The sequence below is a fragment of the Dromaius novaehollandiae genome, chromosome 2 (assembly GCF_036370855.1).
Source record: "Dromaius novaehollandiae isolate bDroNov1 chromosome 2, bDroNov1.hap1, whole genome shotgun sequence".
Taxonomy (NCBI): domain Eukaryota; kingdom Metazoa; phylum Chordata; class Aves; order Casuariiformes; family Dromaiidae; genus Dromaius; species Dromaius novaehollandiae.
Window position 1 is genome coordinate 40834678 of NC_088099.1, and position 26483 is coordinate 40861160.

The 26483-nt window shown below is 37.0% G+C and overlaps 1 protein-coding gene across 7 annotated transcripts in view; it reads right to left on the bottom strand.

The window, feature by feature from the left end:
• Positions 1-26483, bottom strand: part of ITGB8 (integrin subunit beta 8) — an 83671-nt gene that overhangs the window by 27309 nt on the left and 29879 nt on the right. For 3 of the 7 annotated variants that reach the window (XR_010387644.1, XR_010387647.1, XM_064506331.1), the window contains exons 7-14: positions 24075-24170; positions 23889-23978; positions 21188-21322; positions 17779-18184; positions 15338-15563; positions 13739-13842; positions 12411-12574; positions 4853-4978 (exon numbers count right to left, since the gene is read on the bottom strand). Coding sequence is in view for 3 of the 7 variants with exons in the window: in XM_064506331.1 (XP_064362401.1) it covers positions 4853-4978; positions 12411-12574; positions 13739-13842; positions 15338-15563; positions 17779-18184; positions 21188-21322; positions 23889-23978; positions 24075-24170 (1347 nt within the window). In the remaining 4 variants the exon portion in view is untranslated. Of the gene's footprint in view, positions 1-4457; positions 4570-4852; positions 4979-6601; positions 12319-12410; positions 12575-13738; positions 13843-15337; positions 15564-17778; positions 18185-21187; positions 21323-23888; positions 23979-24074; positions 24171-26483 lie in introns of those variants that run through there. The other 4 variants (XM_064506332.1, XM_064506333.1, XR_010387645.1 and 1 more) reach the window with 4 other exon arrangements.

Here is a 26483-nt window from a genome sequence, read left to right on the forward strand (position 1 = left end):
GAAAAGCAGTTGTAAAGCCTGGCTAGGAGGATGGTATCTGGCAGAAGATTTCTGACTCATTAGGAACTATTTATTTGCAGACCAAAGAGAGCCCGTAAAGGAGAGAGGGTTTCTGTTAGAACCAAAGGTGAACCAAACTGCTAGAATGTAAAATCAAGAGGGTTGTGAGTGATCACCTTTCCTTCATTCTGTGGTTTTGGAGCTAGGAAAGGTGCATGATTCAGTGTGAGACATCTATTAACAAGAAAGACATGAAAACTCTATCAAATGAAGGCTTTCATTAGTGGCCTACTGTAATATCAGTATATTAAAACACAGGTAAGATGGAGAAAATTCCATGGAATACTGCAATAAATTAAAAGCAGCTTACAATAAAATTACCAACCTACTCACCACTACAAGCAACATGGATTGAAATTTCAGGGCTAAATGAGGAAAATAAAGGATTGCGTCATATTACTTCTCATTCTTACTTTGGCCAAAGATCATGGTGTTATGATAGTTCCACAAAAATATCAGCTGAGTGCTAAGGCAGTTAATCAAATTAGTGTTAGGATCTATTATAAAAGGAATAGGGGGAAAAAACTCTGTATATTCCTGTGTAAATAGATCATTCACCTACATTTTGAATCCTACATATAGCTCTGGTTCCTCATGCTAAAGGAAGGAAAGGAGAATACCAAGGATAGGAAAGTGTTGGAAAAGGGGCAATGAAGATGATCAAAGATAAGGAAAGGCTTTGCTATGAAGAATGACCATGTAAGCTTGCACTATTCAATCTGTAAAAGATGACTTGGGTAGGTCTGACAAGCTCTACAGAACAGAGTTGATAGGGCTCAGTGTCCACTTTATTTGAGCACAAGAGCTATGGGCCACCAAGCAAAGTGCCAGGTTCAAAACCAAAGGAAGCGCTTCTTTATGCAGCTGTTCTAAACTTGATGGATTAAAAAAAAAAAGAAAAGAAAAGAAAGTGTGTTCAAGGCCAAGTACTTGGAAGAGAGAGTTACTGATTAAACAAACTAATCAGATTTAGGAAATTCCCCCAGCTGAAAATGATACAATTGTGCTGGTCTTACTTTTTCCATGGCATCCATTTTCTCCAGTGTTGGAGATAGCTACACTGGACTAGATGGACCCTAGGTCTGAAACAATCTGGCTGTTCTCACAAAGTAGTGGTTTAAAAAGTAAGTACTCTTGTAAGAACATGGTTCAGCTAATGTCACTTATGTATCCGTAATGCATGGCACAGTGCCCCTGACCTTCCTTGTGAATGCTGTAAACGAAATCTTATTTTAGGGTCTAATAGGAGGGCACCATGGGAAAGTAAAATATATCCTAATAATCAAACCAATGTTAATACATGAAAAATATTGCTCCAAGGGACATCTCAAAAGCTTTTAATTAAAAAAAAAAAAAAAGAAGAAGACTCTTCAAGTAAATTACCTATTGAACAATAATACTTAGAATTAGCAAGATTTCAGATATATTATACTGGTGAGTTTAGGAGTAGCTAGATATAAATTCCACTGTTAATTTTATATCAGATAAAACTGCAATAATCCAGGTGTTGTAATCATAACAAAATTATAACAGTCATCTTTGCCAAAGCTTGCTCAAGATTAGTTCCCTTATCTCACTAGTTCAAAGAACATTGCAGACTTCACTTTGTTGGCAAGCACCTGCATTGCCCTAGACAAGGAGTAGTAACTGGGCACTGAACAAATAGGGAGTAAAATCTGGCAAGGTAAAAGCACTTGAATTCCATATAAATTAAGTCCCTGAACATATTGAATTGCTTAGAAGATAGTAATTATGCTCAGTAACACACATTCATTCAAGATATTTCAAGTGACGTTGGGAGCCATTTGTTAAATATTCATTTGTTCACAAAAAAATCAAGTACATTTTTCATTAACACACTTAGCAGAAAACAGCTAACTAGGTAAGCAAAACTCTTTCAGGAAAAGCTAGCCCAGTGAATTGCACATTTTGTGTGCAAATAATGCAAAATAATTGCATTATTTTGAGGTAGTTCAAATCCAAACTCTGTTCCCGGTGAGTGAAAAGGGAATAAATACAAAATATAAGAATACAATAGTTGCTTGAATAAATTCTTTGTGAGCCAAGAGGGAACATCAGCTAAGACAATAAAGAAAGCTTCTCATGTTTTGGCTTGCCAAATATGTCCTGTAAGATAAATATCAGTTTTTCAATGGAGGGATACAACATGTGTTACAAACATTAACTTTCTGAACCTGTTATGCCTGTTCTCAAAGGGGAGCTTAAAGACTTGATACTCAAAGGTGCTCATCGTGTTCGCTTATATGTCTTCAGCTGAACTGCAAGGGCCCAGCAACTCTAAAGACTCAAACCTCAGACAAAAGTGTTGGAACCAAAGGTTTCTATTTTTTTCCTGGAAATTGATCTAACTAGCTTTCATTCTAGGTAGCAAAAAACCTCTGTCATATGACAATGAATCTCCCTTCTGAGAATGTCACTTTTTATTGATTTGCAAAATGACCTGACACATTAGCCATTATCTTTTCTTTCTTTTGCTTATTTCCTTTTTTTAAAAAAGGCATGAACAATAAATTGGCTAAAGACATATTCATTTATTCTCTGTAACGTCATGATTAGAACCTGGTCATGAACCAAGAATGCACTGTGAAGGTGCTGTGTCTGTCTTTCATGCTTTAGGTTTAATATACAGGACAGCAGACAAAAAAGATAGATAAACAGGAAAGTGCAATTCATCTCCCAAGGAGATGGATTTTGGACAGCACTTCAAGTAGTGGTTTCACTGTGATAGCAGCCTACACAGCAAGAGAAACTTGAATATGTGTAGGAATTTTTAAAGGAAGATCTGGCTATGCATGAGAAAGTAGGAGAGCAATTATTCTAAATGTAAAAAAAAGGTAAGTAAGTAAGTGACATAGCTCAGCCTCTGACAGGCCACTTAGCAATATGCAATAGACTCTTTGATACTGAAGAAAAGGTAATTTGGATGAAATATTCCCAGTCACTGTCTCACTCACACACATAAAAACATACATAGAGAAGTATTTACAAATAATAAAAGTTGTCATCAAAATGATAGTACTTGAAGGGAAATGTACCATTGTTGTATGTTGCACACACGCTGCAGAAGCCATGATTTAGAGCTGGAGAATGCCTGTGGGTGTTTCAGGATTGGTTAGTTCACCAAGAAATAGCTCTGACTTCTTAATATTGGAAAGGACCAGAGTACTGTGACTGCTGGCTGCATCTGACAAGGCTGGGAGATGCACTGTTTAGCTTTGCTCTACAGACTTGTCTTGAACTTGTTCCTGTGTGCCCCGAAATGAAAAAAGTTCTTTTCAGAATAAATCAGCTGTTTGCTGAGGAAGTCCTCTGATTCAGTGCTTGCAATTTTCCAAGAAGGCACTGGGGGAGAGATCTCCAATAGCCCAATTTAGATACGGAGAAATGCACAAGGAGCTGAGAAAGATGGGAAGTGTTTATTTTTACCTAGCTTTGTTTGCACAGGAGCCTGGGGGCAGCTGCAGAATGATTCAAGGACAGACAACAAACTGCAAGCTGTACACCTTCTTAAACACTTCTGAAGACACCAATGATCTAGGTAAAGAGCCCTGTGTTTAAGTTTTAGAAGACTTTAAAACCCATGCTTTGTCTGTTAAGTAAAGCAAAAGAATGTCTAAGAATTCTGTGCAAACCTGTCAACTGACATGTCCCCCGTCTCCTTAGCAGTTAAACCACATATTTTGTACCTTCAGTGATGCTTTCAGAAGGATTGAATTAGAGCTATGATCACAGGCTAAGGAGTCAGAAGTGGATTTGTGCAAAGGGCTGCTCCTGCAAGCAGTTCTGAGGGCACTGGAACCCCAGTGAGGGACAGGTCCTGGGCTGTCTAGATTTCAGAAGCATAAAACAGAGACTTAGGATGTAATTTTGGTTAGCAGTCAAAAAGGAGGACTAGTCAAGCTGCAGAGCTGAATGAAACACACCACATGCACTGATTTCAGTATGCATAATGTGACATAATTTGGCAGTATTATGTTTTTGTGGTTAATCATTTAGTTTTATCAACTTGCATTCACATTGTCTTTACTAAACAGTAACTGTTCCTCATAAATCATGCAGTACAAGGCCAAAAAATCAATTAGAGGACACGTTATGCTCTGAGCTAAGTACATGACAGAATGGTTTGCAAAAAGTGAAGAAACTGCTTTCTGCTACCCACCACAGTTTCCTTAGGGTGAAAGGCTGGGAGCTGATAGTATTGACTGCTCTCTAGCCCTAATAAATAAGACTTTCAGCCTATGTCTGGATAATCTGAATACTGAACAATAAGAATTTGGACCAACATCAAAACTCCCGAGCAAAATACTGAGCAGTCAGAAGCCCCAGCACCACACTAATGATACCATTGCTCCAAACACAGCCTCAGACCATTTAGGTTTCTGTAAAATTGGATTTTTTAATTTAATTTACACAGTACGCTTAAACAGTTTTGTTTTAAATCCAAGGTAGCAGGAGTGTATTTCCAAGATTCTTGTCTTTATTGTAGACCTGGAAGGAAAAGAAACCACCCACTTTTCAGATTAACACTTTGCTAGTTAAGATCAGCCTGTTAACAAATGTCTTTACTTCCAATTCTGATAATCACTTTTTGGTTGTCATCATGCATATACGGATCTTCACTCAAACCACTGTACTGAGCAGATAGCTTATGCACAAGGTCCCCAATGCCAAACTCTTCTCCTCCCATCCTCTCTGTATTTCAGATCAAATTCTGCACCCAACACAAGGGGAATCATGCAGGGAGAAAAATTCTATAGTAGTGTTCACCTACATGTCTGCTGTCAAAAAAGTGGCTGAAATCAGGATTTCTTTCCTCCTCCGGCTTTAGAGGCTGTAATTTAGGTTTTTTTCCTCTTCTGAGAGCTTGAGCAGCAAGACTTTTTCTTGTCAATGGTATCTGCAATAAAATATAGCTTGCATTACGTCAGAGCCAAATTAGGGCATTGTTGTGCCCTCACTTGACAACTTCATGGAAGTGAATGAAAATTGGTTCAATACAAGGCATCACTGGACAGTGCCAAAATACCTCACTACCTAGACATATTGAAGTATTAGAGTAAAAGGCATGTTTTAATAACCAGATTTCAGGACATAAGAATAAAGGAAGACTTCATATGGTTCACTTACCATCATTCCACAACATATAGGGTGCTTTACACATAGCTTGGTGCCAGGATCACTGTTTATAGGGATTTAAGGTTAATGTTAACACTGACTTCTTCAAGATTACATATCAACTGGCAGAAAAGAAGCTCTACGGCTATAGCTCAAGTTACATGCTTAAACTATATATCTGAATTTCAAATCTAAGCCTACATTTACCTTGAGTTGGTGAAAACATTAACGTTCCCTCTACAAAGAGCTTTCAAGGAAAAATGTGTATTTCTCAGTGGCACTGGATGTATGTGCTTGTTCTGTGTGTCGATGAATGTTTATGGATCTCTTGTCTCTGTGAAAGGACATTTCTCAGCCGTAATCTCTTCAGCCGTATACTGTGATTATGTTCCTTGTTTTGACAGAAAAAGCAATAAAGATGCACAGGCTGTTGTCGTAATATGTATTTATTTTTTCTTTCTAGTTTTGTTGTACCTCTTTTCCTAGGTTTTTCTATTGTATTGGTAAAGTCCTGGAGACTAAGTGACCTAATGCCTGCACATATATCAGTTGTCACTTGATTCTAACTGTCATCCCCAGAGCGAAAACTGGATCATCTTAAAAACATGAACTTTCCTCTGCACCAGCGAGTTCAATAGCTATCATTACCAGAGACATCATTTAGGAGTTTGGAAGTGGGGCATGTTCCTAGTGCCACAGCCATCCCTTAATGATGCATCATGTCCTTAAAGCACAAACTGTCAATGTCCTGACACACCGTACTTGTGAAGTCCTTTTCATGAGAAATTTCATGGCACTGTTTTGCAAAGCAACTGCTATGACTGATTCTCCACAAGAAGTGAATGCAAGCACCTTCCCAATTTACTGATGCATTTTCACCAGTACCCATAAAGCAACATAAGGCTGCAGTAGGTGGCACAGATGAGGTATCTGCTCAGAAACTCACCCATTCCCAGAGCGCTAGCTCCTCTACAACCCACTCAGAGCAAAGCAGAAGAAAGGATACTGTAACTATATAGTAATTCACAGAATATTTCTATAAGAAGGATCTTCTTGTCCCCTACAAGGTGCATTAATGTGTCAATTGGGTAGCACAAAGTAAAGCAGCTGTGCTTCCAAAGTGCTCACTGCTAGCCTATTTCTTCCCACATTTTCAAAATTTGTCCTGAACATGCATTCACCTGCTTACCCACATCTGATAAACATAGTACTTTTTTCATATTTTGATTTATCTCTCTCGATAGTCTTATTTCACTTTAAAACCACTGTAATCATATACTTCCTCCTGTGGACATATTTACACACCTTAATGAAACAGCTTTATATCATAAAAAAGAGGCCAACATCTCTTTCTTAAGTTATCAATCACAGATATACTAAGCATTAAAAATATGAAAATTCCACATGGATTAAATATTGATTTTATTTTTTAGAGAGCAAGTACAATGATGTTGCATTAAAATAATGCCATGTCATAGTTGTTACAGCTCTGATAGAAAAATAAACATCTCAATATACTACAGTGTCAACTCATTAATAAATATCAAAATAGAAGTTAGTAGTCAACCAAAATTAATAAACAGCTATAAAAGTATACTATTTTAAATAATAAAATATTCAGTATATTTCCAGACAAACAAAAGTAGTGATTTAAAAGTATCATTTAAAATGGGAAAAGAACAGTAAGAAGTTATACATTTATTTAAAACCTCTTCCCTTACTAACATTCTCTATGCATAAAATCTAGAGAAACATTATTTATCTGCATATATTTTTTTACAAAAGGTAGTATATGTTAAATAGAAAGTTAAAAACAAAATATGTAGTATTATTAATAATTGTCACACCATTGCTAAATAAGACACGTAAAAGTAGCCTTGTTTTTTGAAGCAGTAGTAGGTAAAAATGAAAAAGATGTTAGCACAGTGGATTCATCCAACACTAATGCCTTCCCAAATGAATCTTTCTTCTTTCACCCTTTCCCTTCAAAATATAACAGAAACAGCCCCAACACAAGAGAGATATCAGGATGAAACCTTAAGATGTGTTGAATTCATTTTTTTAACAAGTGTCAGACATTTTAGTATTTTTTTAATAAGTAGGTACCTTTTTTCAAGAGTGTGTGCAGAAAAGAAAACAAAGAGAACATGCAATCCAACACAGCATTTCTAAAGCTTAAGAATGTCTTAAATTTATTTTATTTTTTTCAGAAAGACCCAATCATTCAAAGCTGTCTTGCACACATTGAAACCCCACTGATTTGGCTCACTATGGAAATTTATTCATGCTAACTAATTTTAACCTTTTTTCCTCTTCATGAATTTCAGTTCTATGTAATATCCATAAGAGGTCTGCCCATTGAGCAGTGTCAAGATCATGATTAAAAAGTAGTGTTTCTTCTTAACTACTGCTCTATTCCTGCTTACCACACTCCATTTTCAACGCACTGCAAGAACACCATAACTACATTTCATTTATAATTAGACCAGAGTAAGTTTCATTCAGTATTGATTTACCATACTCTACTTAACTAGGAAACAGCTCCTTAAGCTTCCATCTCTTGGTATTTTCCAGTAAAATTCCAAGCAGATTCATCTATGAGAAGTGCCTTTTCCCAGCTACAGCTCCCATTGCTTATGGCCAGTGCATATCCCGGGAGGGGGGGGAGGGAGTCAATGAGCAGAAAAGATGCTAAAAGCCTGCATAGCTGAGGAATACAGACTGCACATAACACATTTCCACTGTCTGGCTAAGCACCTGGGATAGACAAGGCATCACCTCTGCCAAGCCAGCCTGTTTTAAACAGGCTTCCTGCACTGACAAATAGAGAGGTATGGCCTCAGAGCGTAATCTTTTTAAGGATGCCACGTAGAATACACTCTAGGATGTATTATGCAAGCTTAAGATGCCATCGCTCTCCAGATTCCCGCACAGGCAGCAGTAGGTCCTTGTATCTCTCTCAGTCTTGGGCATCACTAGTCCTGGTGGCTGCTTCCAGGACTAAGGGTTGCCTGAAGCTGCTTCGCTCCCATAGTTTGCAACACATGTACATCTATGTATGTACACTAAGCAGAAAGCAAACATTGTATTTGATCAGACTGGGAAAACTATTTCTTCCAATACAGTCTGAAGAATACTTCACATAGTAGATTTTCACGACACCATAAAGAGGAAAAAAAATGAATCTAGTTGAAAATAATGGGTAAAATGTAAACTATGCCTATACAAATGTCCTTCCTTTTTAAGGTTCACTTTCAACATTGCTTGTGAACGTAAGGGAATTTCAGCTGGGCACAATGAAAATTCCTTGCATACCATGTGCACGTTTTCTAGATGAACCAGCTATTTTCCCACACCCATCTGTAGTGATGTTTTTAATGTGTTCATGGTGCTCGGATATAATCAATTCATAGTATTTCTTCAGTTCTGTGTCTTTTTAAAAATCAGACTCAGAAAGCACATTTTTTTAATTGTATGAACATGTGCCATTTCTGAAATGTTACAAGACAGTTAAATGTAAAAAATGGAATTAGAATTAGAAAATTTTACCATTAACGAATCTGCTATAAAGAATCATGTAAATGTTCTTCTGCTTGTGGGATGAAAATCCCCCCAAAAAACCAACCCCAAAACAATGATGAAGTACCACACTGTATGGTAGCATATTTTTGGGTATAGGCATGTGGTCAAAATATTCTTTTTTTTTTTTTTTAAAAATTTTGTAAGAGCCTAGTATAAAAAGTTTTATTTAAGAATTTAGAGCATTCTATTCTGAGGCTAGTTTCCCCCACCCCCTGTTTGTATGAGCATCTTTGATGCACAATACATTGAAAACTAATATGAACTAATTTGTCTGTAATATCTCCCATATTAAGCACTATAGGAAGCACAGTCATTCTGCAATTGCTGAGCAAATTCCTTGTGAATTACAGGCTGCTTTCTCATTTAAGGTCATGTGCTGAGGGAACACAGCTCCCTAAATAGTGAGGTTTTTGTTGGGCTATTCATCTCCTGCAGCAGCTCTTCTGAAAAAACATGGTCAAAGGCAGAGAGAAACAAGTACCAAGTAAAGCCACAGTTTCTCAGGGAGAGATTCCATCCATAGAAACAAAGCTCCTCCCAAGGATTCTGCTCTGTATAAGCTCCCCATGGGCCTTCTAAAAGCCTTGACCTGTCACATTAGCAGCAGCTTATTCTTTCTCACTAGCCCACTCATCACCCCCTCCACAATACAGCAGAGCAATAAGGGAGATGCAAGAATCTCCCCCACCCCCTGCCTTTTTCTTTTCTTTTCTTTCTTTCTTTTTTTTTTTTTTTTAACTCAGGACAGCAAGCAGCTTACAGTGCAGTTTGTCCTGTAAGCCTGCTCCATTTACCAGAGCGTACTGAATGTTCAGGCAGGTGTGCTGATAACAAACTACTGGCCCTGCCCCTTCGCAGGCAGCACTGCAATGCCAACACAGTGCTACAGAAGAAAAGTAGTAGCAATACGATGTGTCTGAAAGATAGAGCTTTACAACTCAAATCTTTCTCCCACAGAAAACACAGCTCCTTCCCCCCCCACCCCCACAATTTAACTCTAACAGTGAAAAATAATTTTAAAGAAAAACAATAGCTATCACTTCACAAAATGGTCTAAGGGCTATGAGATACATATGATTCTGAGGAATCCTTTTTGTTAAAAAAATGGTATCCCATTGTTTTAAGAACATAACTACATCTTTTGTTAAACATTCACATATTTTCAGTTGAGCTTTTAATATTTTGTTGTTGTTGTTATGCTAAACAGATAACCAGGCACCCTGTTTTCTACTCACTTAAAAATACTAATTGTGACAAGGACAATATTAAGCAATCTCTTACAGATAGTTTATCTTAATCCCACTGGAACCAATGGTCTGGAGTCTGTTAATTTCCACAGGAAGAAAATTGTTCTATACTGTTCCGTTTTAAAAATAAAATAAAGTTTAAAATACAGTTGATACGTTACAGAATAATTCTTCATACAGAATTAATCTATAAATAACATGATAGTGAGGCTATCACTGAAATCAGAGTCTGTGTAAGGAATTCCCCTTTGCTTTAAATGAGACACTTTCAACCATGTGGTAAGAAGCTCAGGTTCTACTGTGAAGACTGCTTTAGAAACCTTTAATGGTGCAGTTTATAAAATTTTAAAAACAAGCCCTAAAATCTAAAGCTTCTAGGAAAATTCAGTGGAAAGCCCACTATCTCTGTATTATTTTTCTTAATCCCTCATTTGATCCTTGGCCCAAGTAATTCACTGTGAACCCTTGTATAACACTCATCATCTATTCTACATCCTGCCTTCTTTTTGCACGTATACTCCTCAGATTTTAGTGGGAATTTACAGTACAGAAAAAGTACAGAATAGGAAATAGTAATATTCTTATACATTTGTAGAAATGGCATATAAAGATGTTTCTGTGACTCTTACCTGTAACAAGTAGAGATCAATATTTAGTATCACTAATTAATACTGCTAAAACGATATACTGCATACTGTCTTCTGAGATGATTTTTTTGCCAGCTAGATCTTAGTGCATATTTCAGAAAGGTTGATCAGAATTTCTATGATTTTGGCAGCATAAAATAAGTAAATCAGACTGTTAGCTGACCCTTCGAAATAGCATATGGCAATAACATGTCTTGCAGCACTACGGCCTGCTTCAGGGTAAGAAAATGTTTCTGGCTGACCTTATAGCTTAAATTCTGCTCTTAGATAAGCTTATATTGGTCCCACTGTGTTTAGAAGAGTTTTTGCTCATTTCTGAAGGCAGAATTTGATTCTACATTTATGAAGTCAACTAACATGTTCTCTTGAGAAAAAAAGACTCCTATTTTCCGCACCTTCTTTTGAATTGCAGATACTTTTTCATACCACACTGGACACATTTCTCAATGCACAGTCATAAAAATTGAAGTGGTTAAGTAAGGATTCAAGAAAACTAATCCTGTCAACTAATTTTACACAGAAAAAAGAGCACATGTGGAAAATCAGACTTAAGTCTGACATTCAAAAAGAACAGAGCCCTTATTTGGCAAAACACTGACATGTAGCTAGCAAACCAAACACAGCTCTGGTGTAATTTATCTGATTGCAATAGAGCTGATGCTGCTAACGCCAGAGGTGAAGTTAGCCAGCAGTGATTACTCTGTAGACTATGCTGCTGGTAAGAACAACTCTCTCATTTCCTGTACGCACTCAGTTTTCACATATCTTAAAATTTCTATAAAAGTTTTTATTCTGAAACAAGCAAAAAGCTAAAAATTATTCTCTTATATCAGATACAAACTATAAGTGACACCATCGTGTACAGATTAAAAATTGTATTATATACATATTTATCTGTATGTGTGCATGTATGTGTATGTATATGTATAGATCTACACATACACACAACTATACACACATCAGTGTAACTAAGTGCTCATTTAATCCAGTTATTTCTATTTAGTAATGAGGAAAAGCTAAGAGACTAAAACAAACAAATCAGTGGAATTTAGTCAACTGAGAGAACTATAAAAGTACCATTTACTCTATTTAAGAGTATTTGAAGTTTCGTCTATTGCCACAATATACAGCAATATTAATAGCTCAGTCACAGTTTTTGTCCATTCCCACAGAGCATATCAGTACTAGCTACATGTAGAGTGAGATCAGTGCTTTGTCAGACCTGTTCATATCTACATTCTATGCCATAACTAAATAAATTAGAATACATTAAAGTGCTACATCAACACTAATGTTCTGGAACAGTAGTAATGCACATTTCTCTTTCCAAAAAAATACAGCAGCTATAGTTTTAAACATAGTCACATTATGTGACTATGCTTACATGTGACTTTGTTACAGTATTCAACAAAATGCATGACACAAAACCAAACAGCAACAGTCAAGACTCTTACAGAGTACAAAAGGTAACCTTTAAAAGTAGAAAATGATGGAAATAGATATTTGCAGAAAACACACTGTCTTCAGAATTCACACTTGAAAGTTTCATTTAATCGTAACTTGCTGATGTCGATATTTATTTCTTCTGGTTTGTCACGTCTGTATGTTACTGTTCTTGTACAAACAGTAGGCAAAAACATCTTATCCTTGAAGGAGAAGATACAATTTTTATCAACAATTAGCTAACTTTTATGTGCATGAAAAAATTACCAAATATGATGGCTCTGAAATCAATTACCTTCTTTGTTGTAGACACTCTGTAATCAGCTGAAGACTTAACTTTATTGCTATTCCACTGCAGAATTATCTGCCTGATGATAAGAACAGTAAGCAACCCAATCAGAAATGTAACTATAAAGATTATGGAAAAGATTCTAAAGTAGCTTCGTCCAGAGAAACATTCTGCAAAAAAAGGAAAACACAAGTGTAAAGGCTAAAATATGGAATAGGCATAGCCCTAAAACTCTTTTGTATTTCTCACTGCACATTAATTTAGCAAATTAACTAAAATTTAAATTGCATTAAATTTAAATTAACTAAAATCTATATTATGTTTCATGTTAACTTAAACGTAACAAAGTCCTGATAAAAGTTAAGGGAAAATAACTCATGCTGCCATACACAGGCTTTCAAAGTAGTACATTTCAAGAAATGCAATTCCAATTAAGATGAGCTGTAGAAAGAAGACCAAACACTATTATTCCTTTAACCTACAGAACTAAGATTAAAGCTTCACTGTGGTAGTCACCATAAATTATCTGTAAAACTATGAGTTTACAGCTGAAAGAGAGAAAACAAATTGTTATAGAAGTAAGGGGCCAAGACAGTTTAATTTTCACAAAGTTCTAGAGCAAATCACAGGCACAGTGTGGAAGAGAGCATGTTTTCTTGATTCCTTATCCAGTGCTCTCTTCACTGGCCACCTCCCTCACACAACAGGCTTTCCTCTAATTAATATTAAGGTCATGAGACTTGTATTCTCAATAAGTACTATCATTTATGAGCTTCTGTAAAACAAAAAACATACAAAAATGTTAACTGACAAAAAGTAACCATATAGCTACATTTTTGTTGCAGTCTGGACCTGATTAAGATTTACAAGATTAAAAATGATTTTATTCTTTCACAGCTCTCATAAATGTACAGTTGTGTGTACTTGAAAGGCATATATAAACATTACAGAAAGTGAGGTAAGCATTCTACTTTATTATTCTTTGTTTCTGGTAATGTCAAATAATGTAAACATATCCAAAGTAATAAAACATACAGATGCCATAATAGATTTTTATAAATATTTCTTTAAGCATTGCTCCGGCAGGATTCATTATTATTAGATGTGACTTCTCAAGGAGCTGGGAAATCTGATGTAGCAATGCTTGCCAATCATATTTCCTGTTATTATTTATCTTTCACTTTCCCTGAAGCTAAGAATGGTTTTATTCTTTTTCCAGCTTTCTTTGTTATGGTAATAATACTGACATACATTTGAAAAACAGAGGTGAATTCTATTATTAATCCTGACAGATCTTCATCTCTTACTAAAATTAGCTAGAAAATGTGACATACCTGAAGCTTGGTCAATATAATGCAACATGTAAGTGCATGAGGTTTTACACTGGTCAAGTATAGCTTGAGATGCATTGTTAGGATGATGGCACTGAACACAATTCCTGTAAAAGAAAAATGTATCTAAAACCCCTTGTCTTTATCTGCATTTCCCTTGAAAAGATTATATCAACAGGCTGCAGTATCATTTGCACATAGTGTTTTCCTTTTGTTAGTAAAAACATTGCGACATTTATTTATTTTTTTCTGAAATGCGATACCTCTCTCAGCATTTTCTCCCTGTAATACTTAAACCAACTGGTGAAAAGTAGTAAAATAACACAGATATCTTTGGCTTCAAGCCACCTTCATCTGTTCCCTGCTCTGCGTTTTGTGATGTGTGTTTTTCAGGGGGTGTAGCTAAGAACGCACCTCTTCTTCAACTGTCAGCCTCCACTTCAGTCTTAGGGCTCTCTCTTATCTATAGGGCTCAGTCTTACTAATTTCACCTTATAGTTCTGCAGAAGATGGACATTAAAAATGATATTGAAAAAGCCTTGACTGAATTCTTCATGAAACTATGCCATCTTCTGAATTTATTAAGGGCATATATTTGACAGTGACTTTGAACAAGTCAGAGCCAGCAAGTCTAACTGCATTTTATCTAGTGAAGTCTTGGCAATCACCTTTTTAGACCTGGTCCAGCTTTTCTCCCCAAGTATATTTACCAGATGAACTGTAATTCAACTGAGTACTAACAAATCAATTTTGACCATGCTTCCCTTTCCAGCTAAAAGCTGATCAGTCACCTTCTCAACCACAGTGGGGGTCAGAAGATTACGTGCTTTCACAGGAGCTCCTAGAAGAACTGTGGCCAGGGAGTGTTTCACGTGCTCTTTAAATCAGCACCCATCAGTGGGCCACCGACAGAGCAGTCTGAACTTCTCTGGCTGCTGACTTCTGCCTCCACATTGCCCTTCCTGGGCAGGGATAAAGAAGAATGATGCATTTTAAAACTAGCACAGCAAAGACTAAATGGTTTGAAACTGAGTAACAGACAATGTTGTTCTCTGGATAAGACCAGGTCTGCTCTGCTGACTCATGAGAGTGGCAATGGGCAGGCACCACCCTTGTTCCAAATCTCCTTGCTTCACTTAGGGAGCACAAGGAATGGACTCATGAATGACCTGTACGCAAAAACAAATATGGAAAATACTTTTGGACTTTGTGGCATACAAGAGTAGGATCTAGTGTCCACCTTTAAAACACCAAAGTTATGAGCTTTATTTCCTACCCAGAGGATTTTGTATAAAGAAGCATCCTTTAATATATACAATAAGACTATAATATTAAAAAGTCATCTTCCTAAGACACACCTCCTTTAACTGTAGAAAGCTGAAAGTTGAACATAGATTGGTGAATATATGTGGACATGCAACTCTCTTAATTGCTAGTGCAAACCACTCAAATACAAAGAAAAAACTGTCAAGTAGTAATTCTGTTTCAAATTCCTACAGGCTAAATATCTAAGAAATACAGCATGCATTTAGCCCAGCAGGAATATTTCTTCTCTTTGAACAGTATATAGTCAAAAAGTCAAGTCTAGCACAAGAAACATACCAGTTTTCTTCACAGGCACTGTTACAAGTAGGGCAATATTCACACAAACGGCCAAAGCTTCTTGGATCAGTGCATTCACACTTTCCACATACACAATTTCCTCTTCCACTGCAAACCTGGCCCTTTGAATTCTGGCAGTGTTTTGCTGATTGTGATGAACACTGACAACGGTCACCTTCCCAGCCAGCAAAGCATTTACATTTACCAGCTTCGCATTCACCATTACCTACAACATCAGATAATCTTAAATCATATGCTTTCATGAAAGTCAATTCAGAATACAGAAAATCAATTTTTATATGTATACATTTGTATCATTATTGCTAGAATCTTAAGGTAACTCAGCTAACAGAGCTAACTTAGACTTTGGCTTGTTAATAAGTTTTTAAGTGTTACCATTTCAGACTGAAATTTCCAGAATGATACATATTTATGCTTGCTGTTTGTTGCTAATTTGAGCAAAAGCTGTTACCTTATCTCATCGTAAAATGTTTTACCAGAATTTTCCTGGTTGCCCTTGCATCAAAGCAGCTGGGATTAAAAATTACACAACTATCAGGAAAACAGTCTTCGGGCAAAACAAAGTTCTCCTCTTTAGCAAGAAAGCATTCAATTCAAATAAATTACAAAATTCAAGGAGGAAGGGGTTTCAAGTTTATGTGCACATGCCAGTTTGTTTCTTTTCTTCTTCTCAGGAACATGCATTATGACAATACCTTTCTACCATTCTAAAGGAAAGAAGACTGAGATGCATAAGTGGATGTGTTGTATTTATGAACTGTAGGTTGTTTAATAAGAATTTAAAATGCACAGCCTCAAGAGTTCAAAGGCTATGAAAAATCCCTGGTGGCCTCTATATTTTTCCAGGCAAAGCAGGGGGAGCTTTAGGGCAAAGTCCATCTGTTTTCCATGTTGTACTACATTTAAGCAGGTGTACAAGTGACAAGCTGATAATGTTTATACACATTTTTCACAGGGTGGGAAAGCACCTTCAGGAAATACAGAAATAGCACATAAAGCACATGCAGATCTAGCAAACCTCATGAGACCTCCACTCTGCCTTGGCAGTACCCAAATTTCACACACAGTGTGATGTCTTTCTTGTGCTCCAGGGATTTACAGGCCAGCTGCAGATAGACAGTTGCATCTAACACATTGGAGCCCCTAAATAGGAGTGAAGCCAAAGTGTAGGCTGCCCCCTTTTTTGGCTGAGGAGGAAGAGGCTCGTAGGACATCTCACAGCAAGGCTCTGCACTCAAAAACATCCCACTGAGAGGCACATTGCTCAGCTGTGGCACTGTGGCGCAGGTTCCCCTTGTGTTTCTGCTAGGCAGGACTACACTATGCATGAGAATTTCCAGTACATCTTATACATCGATCCTCCTGCCTCTTCTTCTGACCCAGGCACTGCATATCAGGCTTTAGCAGTTTATAAATTTGAAAGGTCTGTTTATGTTAAGAAATACTAAATTTGCAAACCTAGTTGGGGGTGGGGGAGAAGAGTAAGAACACAAACCATAACTCTTTGTGCTGTAATGAAGTATTTAAAGGATTACGTAACATTATTTCTCTTCCTTCTACGCAAAGTTCATAGTCACAAGCAGAGCAAAACCAAAACAACTCTACTAAGGTCAATAGCATTACTCTAAATTTATCGTACTGTAGCTAAATATCTGTTCCCCAATTTACTCCTTGGTAAATACAGTGATGCAGGATAGCAGAACAGATTTTAAAATACTTTAAAAAATTACTTCCAAAGGAAAAAAATATATATATTCTGGTAGAAACACAGTGATAATGCTGATTCAAACCCATTTTTCTTTGGTAATATTAACTGAAACGTACCTGTTTTGTACTTGTTTCACATAGTTCTCATTTGCATGCTTTTTTTTATGAATAGGAAGTGGGCCACAAAAGGAATAAGGATTTCTAATAACTCTCCTTGTTTATGTGTCACTTACACTGTCCATTACTTGGAGCAGGTATTCTGGACAGTGTTAACATATATTTTAGTATTTGAAATCGAATGTTAATCTATCTCTGATGAGACCGATTTAGGTTGTTAAAAAATCAGAACCTCATTTGGAAGTTAGCATTCCTCATAATCTCCTAGTATCTTATGTTCCCAATTATACTGAAAGGCATCAACTTATTTTCTGGAATAATATAACTGTCTTACCCAAGATATCAGTATTGTTACCTTTGAAGAAGTTTGAGACTTCAGTGGTGAAATGGCTAAAGTTAGAAAAAATCTCAGTAAAACCCCTAAAATGTAGTGCCAAAGTTTAGAAGAAAACCAAGGAGTGTGATTCTGTAATAGAAATCTTGTGCTTGGCAGCCTTATATTGCTATTTTCAGCTCAATAATGTATATGCTACAAGCTTGAGAAACAAAACAAAACAAAACAAAAACAAAACACAGACTTAAATTCTTCAGCTTACCAGAACACAAGTTTCCATGGTGATATGGGCAGGAAAAATCATCCATTTCACAATACTTGCCATACACCTTGCCCAGCTTGTTTTTGTAACAGAAACATTTTCCATCTACACAGTCTCCTTGACCACTGCAGATGGGCTGGTCCTGGTGTCGTCTGCACCTCTCAGAAGAGAGTATCTCTCTATTGGAATTACAATTAGTGTCACTGCAATGGGATTGTTCACCAAAAGGGGAAGTTTCGTCAGCACAAACCCTTTTGTGCTTTGCACTGTCTCCACACTGACAGGCACAGTTTTTATGTACATTAATGATGGTGGTTTCATTGAAACCAATAGGCTTAAGTATCACATATTTTCTTCCTCCAGTTGTATGACATCCTCTCATTGTAACTGAGACATTGAAAAGCACCTAAGAAGAAATACAGATTTTACATCATTATTATTTCCTATAAATTGCTTAACATTACTAACACATAAATAAATCAGAATTTTACATTATGTATGTATGTGCACTAGGTAGTACGGACAAAATACATGGTGGCATATTAGTAATGGCAAGCATCAGAAATACAGTTGAAACAGTTAAAACCCTAATAGTAAAAGAATCATATCAGTCTATATTTCATGTTAATGAGGAATGGCTGCAGAAGACAAGTTGAGTACAAGTTAAATACTCACAGAATTATTATTATCATTATCCTATTTTTATTTAACATGCCTATTCTGTGTATAATGTAAAAATACTCTGATCAGAATTGAGACTAGATTGTACAAGACAATACACACAGAAGCAGAGATACTCTTAATAAAGAGAATCTATAATGAATGTTCCTGTTGCAGAAACAAACTGTGTCAATATAAAATACACTAGATTTTTAGGACAGTTGTCTCTATTTCTACTAAAACAGAAATGGCTCAGGCCTTATCAGCAGCTTATTTTTGCCATTGAGTTTTTGCCACTTAGAAGGTAAGAAGCGGTCACAGGGTGAAAGGTCCAAATGTGAATCGAGAGTACTGCGATGAGCCAGCCTTGCTGCTCTTGCTGCAGCCTTGGGCATAGCAAGTGCTGCTCCAGGTGAATCCAGTGCCTGTTCCCTAGTCACATCCTCCTTCCACAGCTACTGCCACCAGCCCCCTTGGCTTTCTGCTGTTCTGGCATGGGACCTCAGATGATTTTGGTGCTCTAGGCAACTTCCATCAAGCTAGCATCAATCACTACCAAAACTCTTTGACATCTTAGACATCTATAATACATTCACTGCAGAGCAGTCTTTGTATTTGGCACTTGGGCTTTTTTCGTTTGCTTGTTTGGGGGTTTTTTTTTGGACTGGTAGGCTTTTTTCTCACTACAGCTTTTTAGCCTGCTGACTGAAAACAATTTTTCTTAGACTCCTCACAGAGCAAACACAACCACAGAAAAAGAAAAAAAGAAAAAAAGATGATAAGGGAGCCCAAGAGAAGTGAGTATTTTCACTCTACTCTTTATCATCTAAGAACAAAGATTTCCAAATCAAACAGCAGATACGAAAATGTAGGAACTGATTACAGAAGAGGTTGAAACCATCCGCAAAGACTAAGACTATTCATTTCTCTCAGTCTACTCCCCCTCCCGCTGCACCCCCACACTAGAATAGCCAACCTCATTTGACAATGGCATCTTTGTGACAAGCCGGGCTGTGGCAGCATACATGAACAACAGTAGAAGACTGTTGTGCAGAAAGGCATGCACTTTGTTAACTGTAGTATCAAGTGTACATAAAGGTCTTGTCACTCCCTTTTCTTCTTTTTGTAAAAATGCATCCCTATACACACACCTGTCAGCTGCCCTAGAATCCCTGTGCATTAGGCTTCCTTCATTAGGTTACAGGGCAAAAGTATGGATAAGCACTAATTCATACGGCAGGTGCACATCATGTGAGGAGGAAAGCCTGCAGCTAGAGAATGTCCTTTTTATTCAACACAGAACCATGCTAGAAAACACAATCTTCATGTACTACATAGTATTGGAGGAATGGCCAGGAAATGGGATGGAAGGGCAAATAATATCTTGCACACAAACCATGAAATTTTGCAGGTCTGAACACAGTAGCAGAAAGATTAAACATATTACAACTATACAGTTATGATGATGTGAATACTGACACTCACTAATAGCCAAACTTAGCTTTGCAACCCCTAAAGAGGCCATAGTACTCTTCCAGAATATAATACACTTTTGTGTTTTGGTAAGAAAAGGAAGGAAGAAGGATTAGACAATGAAAGGAATGTGAGAATTTTGCCTATAAACAAATACTGAAAGGAGGATTTACGGTTAAAAATAAATTCATCTCTTGAGGATGGCTCATTTTCAACTGCTGTTAGCTTTAGGACCACATGTAATCTTTTACAATCAACTGGCTTGGCTTTTTATTAAGAAGAAAAAGATATAAATATTTTTCTTTTCATTAAACAGAACAAATTCCAGTCCTATTTCTTCTGACTTGCACAGGACACAACACTGTAGAAAAGATGAATTGAGAAGAAAAACAGCAAATCTCCTTAAACTGTATGAGCCAAACAGTAGCAAATCATGCAGACAAATTTAGAAAAGTATAAAATACATTTAAATTAACATATTCAAAATTCACACATTTAATCTACTTATTTGTGAGGTTGTTTCTACACATAGACACAAATAACGTGACATCAGCTGAGCCACGTGTACATGGCAAGAAGGAAAAAGCTCCTTGACCCTGCACTCCAGAAACACAGACCTCTTCCTGGCAAGCAAAACTAGTTACTCTGCTAGTCCAAGCAATCGAATAAATATATCAAGGCACAGAGAAGTTGTTCTGGGAAGAAAACCATGTTCTTTATATTAGCCAGACATTATCTTCCCCTGCATTTTCTTGGTGTGATGCTCCAGTTTTAAACCTACTTCATTCAGTAGGTGGCACTGGCTCTGATAGGGATAAAGCATTTTATGAATTTTATTTAGAATATACACTAATTATCTACATGAAGACTACTTCATAAGACAAGGAGAGTCAAAGGTGGAGTCTCATACAGATGCAAGGAGCAAGAATTCCAATGACTCCAATTTTCCACTGAGTGATTATCTTTCAACCTCTTAAAACACAAATCTCATCACAATGAACATGACCATTGTGTCTGATGATGGACCACAGAGGACAGTTTGAATGGACATTAGCTTTTGGGCAAAGCTTTGAGTCTTAGTTCCATGAGATTAGTAAGAATTAAAATAAGATTAAGGAAAAATAGAACCAGAGAATAATAGAGAGTCTGTGACCATAACTCACAAAAATCCATTTTCAGTTGAAATAAATCCCTGTAAGATTTCACACCATTGATAACCAACGAAATAGAGAAAAAAGTATTTGAATTCCTTAAAGAATGAGAAATCTCAACATACTTCTTCATTATATCCCACATTTTTACATCCTTCCATGCCTGTTTTTTTACTTCCATCAGGACAGATTGCAGTGATATTGAAATTAAGATCTTGGATCTGGTTATCCACTTGAATTTTCACTTCAGAGATTAGTTTCTGTAACAAAAAAACAACTTTTAGTTGCATTGCTTCTCAACATATAATGTGCATTAGTGACTAACACCAATTACTGCTACCATGTCTGATTAAAACGAAGAAAGCTTTTCTGTCTGAATAAAGGAATGAATTCAACTATTGTTTCCCATATAAAGACCCAGTAACATTCCAAATATACACAACCAGTGAACTGATAATTCTGAAATTATGTTTTTGACGCATAAACATTTTCAGCTATTTCAAGTGATTTTGAGACTGTATTTTTGATAATTTGAAAACCTATTCTAAAAACCATGTGTAACAAAAAATGATTATTGTTTGAGAGGCAATACTGTCCTTTAGCCATGCATTTAAAATGGAACAGTAAATACTCTAGTATTACAACAATATAATGTACAATTCTATGTACACTGTATAATTATACGGGCAATAGCACAGCTATTCTTAACCACCAGAAAAGATTCCTGATTGACATGATACTTTAAACTTCTGATATTTTGCATCTGCCTTGGAAAAGTTTCCTCTGAACAAACTTCAGGGAGATCTAAAGGGTCCAGGGATTATTCTTGATGATTTATTCAGGTAAAAACTAAGACTGTATAAAGCAACAAGTGGTTGATTCCCATTAGGGCTTTTTACAATACAAAATAACGAAAACTCTGTGAATAATATTTGCTGTGTCCTCTAAAATCCAACTTACTACTTATGAAAGAAATATTACTTCTTGACCTCTTTCAAATTTATTAAAGCTGGTTGTACAAGCCGATGAGCTGAAATTTGCACAAAGAGATTACTAAAATTCCTTACATTTTAGAATTAAAAAAAAATCAATTTAGTGGGATATTTTTATTTTTACAAATGGAAATTTAATTACATGAGTCTGAACACATGTTTATCTTAGTGACTTTTTGAAAAGTAGTGACTCATGTTTGGCTTTTTAGCCAGGGATTTTCAGCCAGGGTTTTCCACAACTAAGCCAATGGGTTTCCCTGCTTAGAACAAAAGTGCAAGAGGCCCACTATCATCTAACATCAACACTAAATTAATTTTCTTATGTAAGTACTTTTGCTTTCAAAAGAGCAAAACACTCAAGCCCAGTTAACCTTGTGTTTGTAAATTACAGATCACTAAAACCATGAAAAAAAAATCAAAGTATTAAATCCAACAAAATTTGGGATGAGAAGGAAGATGATGTCTAAAAAATGAAAATAAGGCAAGAGCAAAGAGTGGGTGGCCAAAGCAGGAAAGTCCCAAAGAATCTTCTATATAACTAAGTGATTATTTTGTAAATTTTCATTTCCTTTCCTTGAATGTTTGCTCTGGATTGTCCTCTAGAAACTGGGCTACAATTTAGGATGGACAATGTAAAAGTGGTAGTTCAACAAGAAATAATGCATTCATCCTATAGCATGCCAAAGGACTATGATCTTCAAAAAACTGAGCCAGTAGTATTTCATAATTTCCTGAAAACTTCTATATTCAGAATGAGATCTCTTGATTTTATAAGAGAAAATACAATACCAGAGAACTTCACTGCAGTTTGATTCTACGTAACCTCCCTGTGCTTTTGACCGTCTTTGGCAACTGCACAATGTTTCCAACATGATAGTGAGAAAAATCTGCACAAACCCATGCTACTGAATACTAAGAGACATGGGGTTGAGCTCTTCATTGTATCAGATGTGCTGAAAGCAATCAAACAACCTGATTTAGATGGATAGCCTAGTACAACAGATATCAGCTAATATCATTCTCCCAAGTCCTAGTAATTAAAAATGATGTGATACACATTGATATCTTGCATATAACTTTGTAATGGATTTCTCAACTTTTATGTAACTTGCATACCTTGGCAGCATTCAACTTCCTAATCAAAGGAACATGTAACTTTATATTCTCTCTCATCCTATTACTTTCGCTTGTGAAGAATTCTACATAAAAATTCACAAAGCTATTTCCATTGCTCTCTCTCAGATCCCTATCAAAACTCTCCTTCACTGCAGTGCCTCAAAAACTTGAGTCATAAATGCTCCTTTTCACGGTATTCACCATTGCCCAACTACCTCCTTGCAAATTCCCACCTGCTGTCTGTTTTCTAAGAACTGCACTGTAAAACTCTCTAGGCACCGGAGTGCCTTTTTCTCTCTAAATATATATGGTGCCTAGACAGTGGTGCATGGTCCACAACTACAGATCTGAGATGCCAAAATACAAATAAGTAAGTGAGACATTTCTGTGAAGTATCGTGACAGAAGTGCAGAGAATCAAACAGCATATTTAAGAGCATCCTTACTAAAGAAAAGAGTGCTAACTCTTGGCTTTGAGAATTCAACAGTCTGGAGATTTGAGAGCCATCATGAGATAGTGTCACCTACCAACCTGGACATTCAGAAAAGTAGGGACTTTGAAGGACTGTGAAGTCCATGAGGACAGGCTCACTACTTTTCCGAATAGGAGTCAAGACCCTTCCAGGTATCCATGAAAATTCCAGTTTCAGGCTCTACATTACTAAAGGTGAAAAATCCTTGTACAAATACATTATATGATATTGTCATTCTGACCATACCTGATAGGCTTCTACCACCAAATCATTGAGATTTGCTGCTTGTGATTCTATCTGTCTTGCAACAGTACCAGGCAACAGAGGTAACAGATCCTATGAAAAATACAATCATTTATGCATAGTTTTTATTTTTAATATAAATATTGTTCTTTTAAAATCAGGGGGAAAAAATTCAGGTTTCTAACCTACTTTATACCAATGAAACTGGCTTCCTTGAACTGCAAAAATAACATTGATGTTATTGTCAATCAACTTTTCAGAAAGCTGCCCAAGTGATGGATGCTCCTGCAAAATACAACAGAGCAGAGAAGACTGCAGTTTAGTAGGAAAAAACCTTACATTTGATATATTATGCTATACAGGATTGCAAAACCAGCCCAATCCTTTTTTTTTTTTTTTTAATTTATAGAGGAATGCTAGGCCTACATCCAAGGGAAGGTGACCCCAACTCAATAGACAGATCATGACAAAAAATCATCAGGGCATCAGCTAGACTGTGACTGGTCTATCTGTTGCCAGCTATGTAGTGGTCCTGCACACTTGGAGGACTCACTGAACTCTCTTCATATGGTACCATTTTGTTGGTGTTGAGTCTGGTACTTACGAAACATCAATTGGATATGACATTGTCTGTAATCTGTCTAGAATTATGACAGGACTCCTGAGAACAGTAGGAGGGCTCCTGTGCTAACATCAGGGAGAAAGAATGACATAGGGGCACTGAGATGAGGTATATTTTGGAGAATGACAAAGCTACTGAATGGCAGAGTAGTTAGAGTTTGTTCCCCAGATAAATACTTTGGCACTGGGGATGAGACACATCAATTCAGTGTAAGCAGTGGCCCAAGCAATCTCAGTATTCTAATCTTATTTGTGACTGACACTTTTCTCCTATCCTTTTATGTCTAACACCTGCCTTGGCAGTGATGCCTCCAAGTCCTCACAGCACAGGTCTGCTACATTTTCTGAACAACACTTGTGCTTAGTGCTTGAAAAAGCATGAGTTTCATGTCTCTCCCCAGTATTTTCTCTTATTTGGTGAAGTGTCTATGATGGTATGTCCTCTGCCAGCGACAGCGGTGTGACCTGCTGGTCATTTGTTGCTGCAATGAGAGATCTGACACTTGGATGTGGAACAAGAGGTATGTTACTATCCAAGAGTATGGGGAAGCACAAAGGTGCTTGTGTGGTCCCAATGGGGTTTGTACATCTGGGCCATGTGAGATATTTCAAATTCCAGGATTTTAAAATAAACCGTACCTGCAAGTTATCATTGCTTTACTACACATCTGTGAATGCTTCTCAAGAAGGAAATTCAACACTCACAATTCATGACCGAATGCAGAGAAGTGACTGGGGCTTTGGGCAGTGTTTTCCCTTACAGAGACGTCATCTGGACACCTTCAACCTCCTTCCACCCCATATACTTCTGCTGTCCTTCTGTTCCTGATTTTTTTCATTATCCATTCCCTATTCCCTCTCTCTCGCTCTTTCTCTCTGTCTTTTGCACACGTGCGCGCGCACACACACACACACGTACACTCCCCATTTTCCTGAACAATTCATTAGTCCTCAGAAAGCCACTTGTTATTCAAGGCACTGTGCAAGTCAACTGCTATCCTAACAGTAATTCAAGTGCCAGGGCAGCAGAGAGAAAGTTATGCAAGGAGGTAAAATCCATTTTCCATCATATTCCACCATTAAGAATAGTCTAGTATAGAAAGAACTAAAGAGTCTGTTACTGCAGTTTGATCTTAGTCAGGGTCCACACATGTGTTTTACCCCTTGGTAGGAGACTGTATTGCTTAATATAAGTGATTAAAGTTAGGTAACACAGCAATAAATGGGCCTGCTTAAGGTTGCAACTGGGGAATGCGCCATCCACCAAGGTTGATTGAGAATACAGTCCTATTACACAGCACAATTTTAAGTGAAGTGTGGTGGCCTTGCTGCCATTCTCAATAGCCTACAACAGAGTACTGAGGCTTCCTTCTCCATGACCACAGACCATAGAGCTGGGGCCTCATCTGTGCACCGTAACCCTCCACACAACATGCATCTGTTTGGCAGTTCACAGATGAAGCAAGTGGCTCCCAGGGCATGGACTAGCAAAGCCAGATGTTCTGCAACTACCTCCTGTGTTGTAAATGTGTGAAAGACAGGGACAGTATTGAGGGATCATTAGATGGTAGTCAAATAAGTAAGTCTCCTGCTTAACGTATGACAGTAGACATGTCTGAATTCCAGAAAAGTGACTCTTCAACATCTCTGCAACTAATGGCAAAAGTCTTGAGATGAGTGGTATCAGAACTGGGTTTCCAAGCCCTGACGAAAAAAAATACATATTCTGCTGGAGCTTATTGAAGTCAAGAGATGATATGCAAAGAACAGCAAGGGTCACAGGGACTGGATCTGCAAACTACCTAGTTTTTTACAAGTACAGCTGAAGAAACTTTCATCTACTTGTCAAATTGAACTTACTGCAGTATCCAGTTTGGCTAACAGTACATTAAAACCTCATTTCAGATGAGAAAGAAAATTTAACTTATTAGAAAGGATTTGAAAAATAACATCAACAGAACCGTCCACACTTTCTTT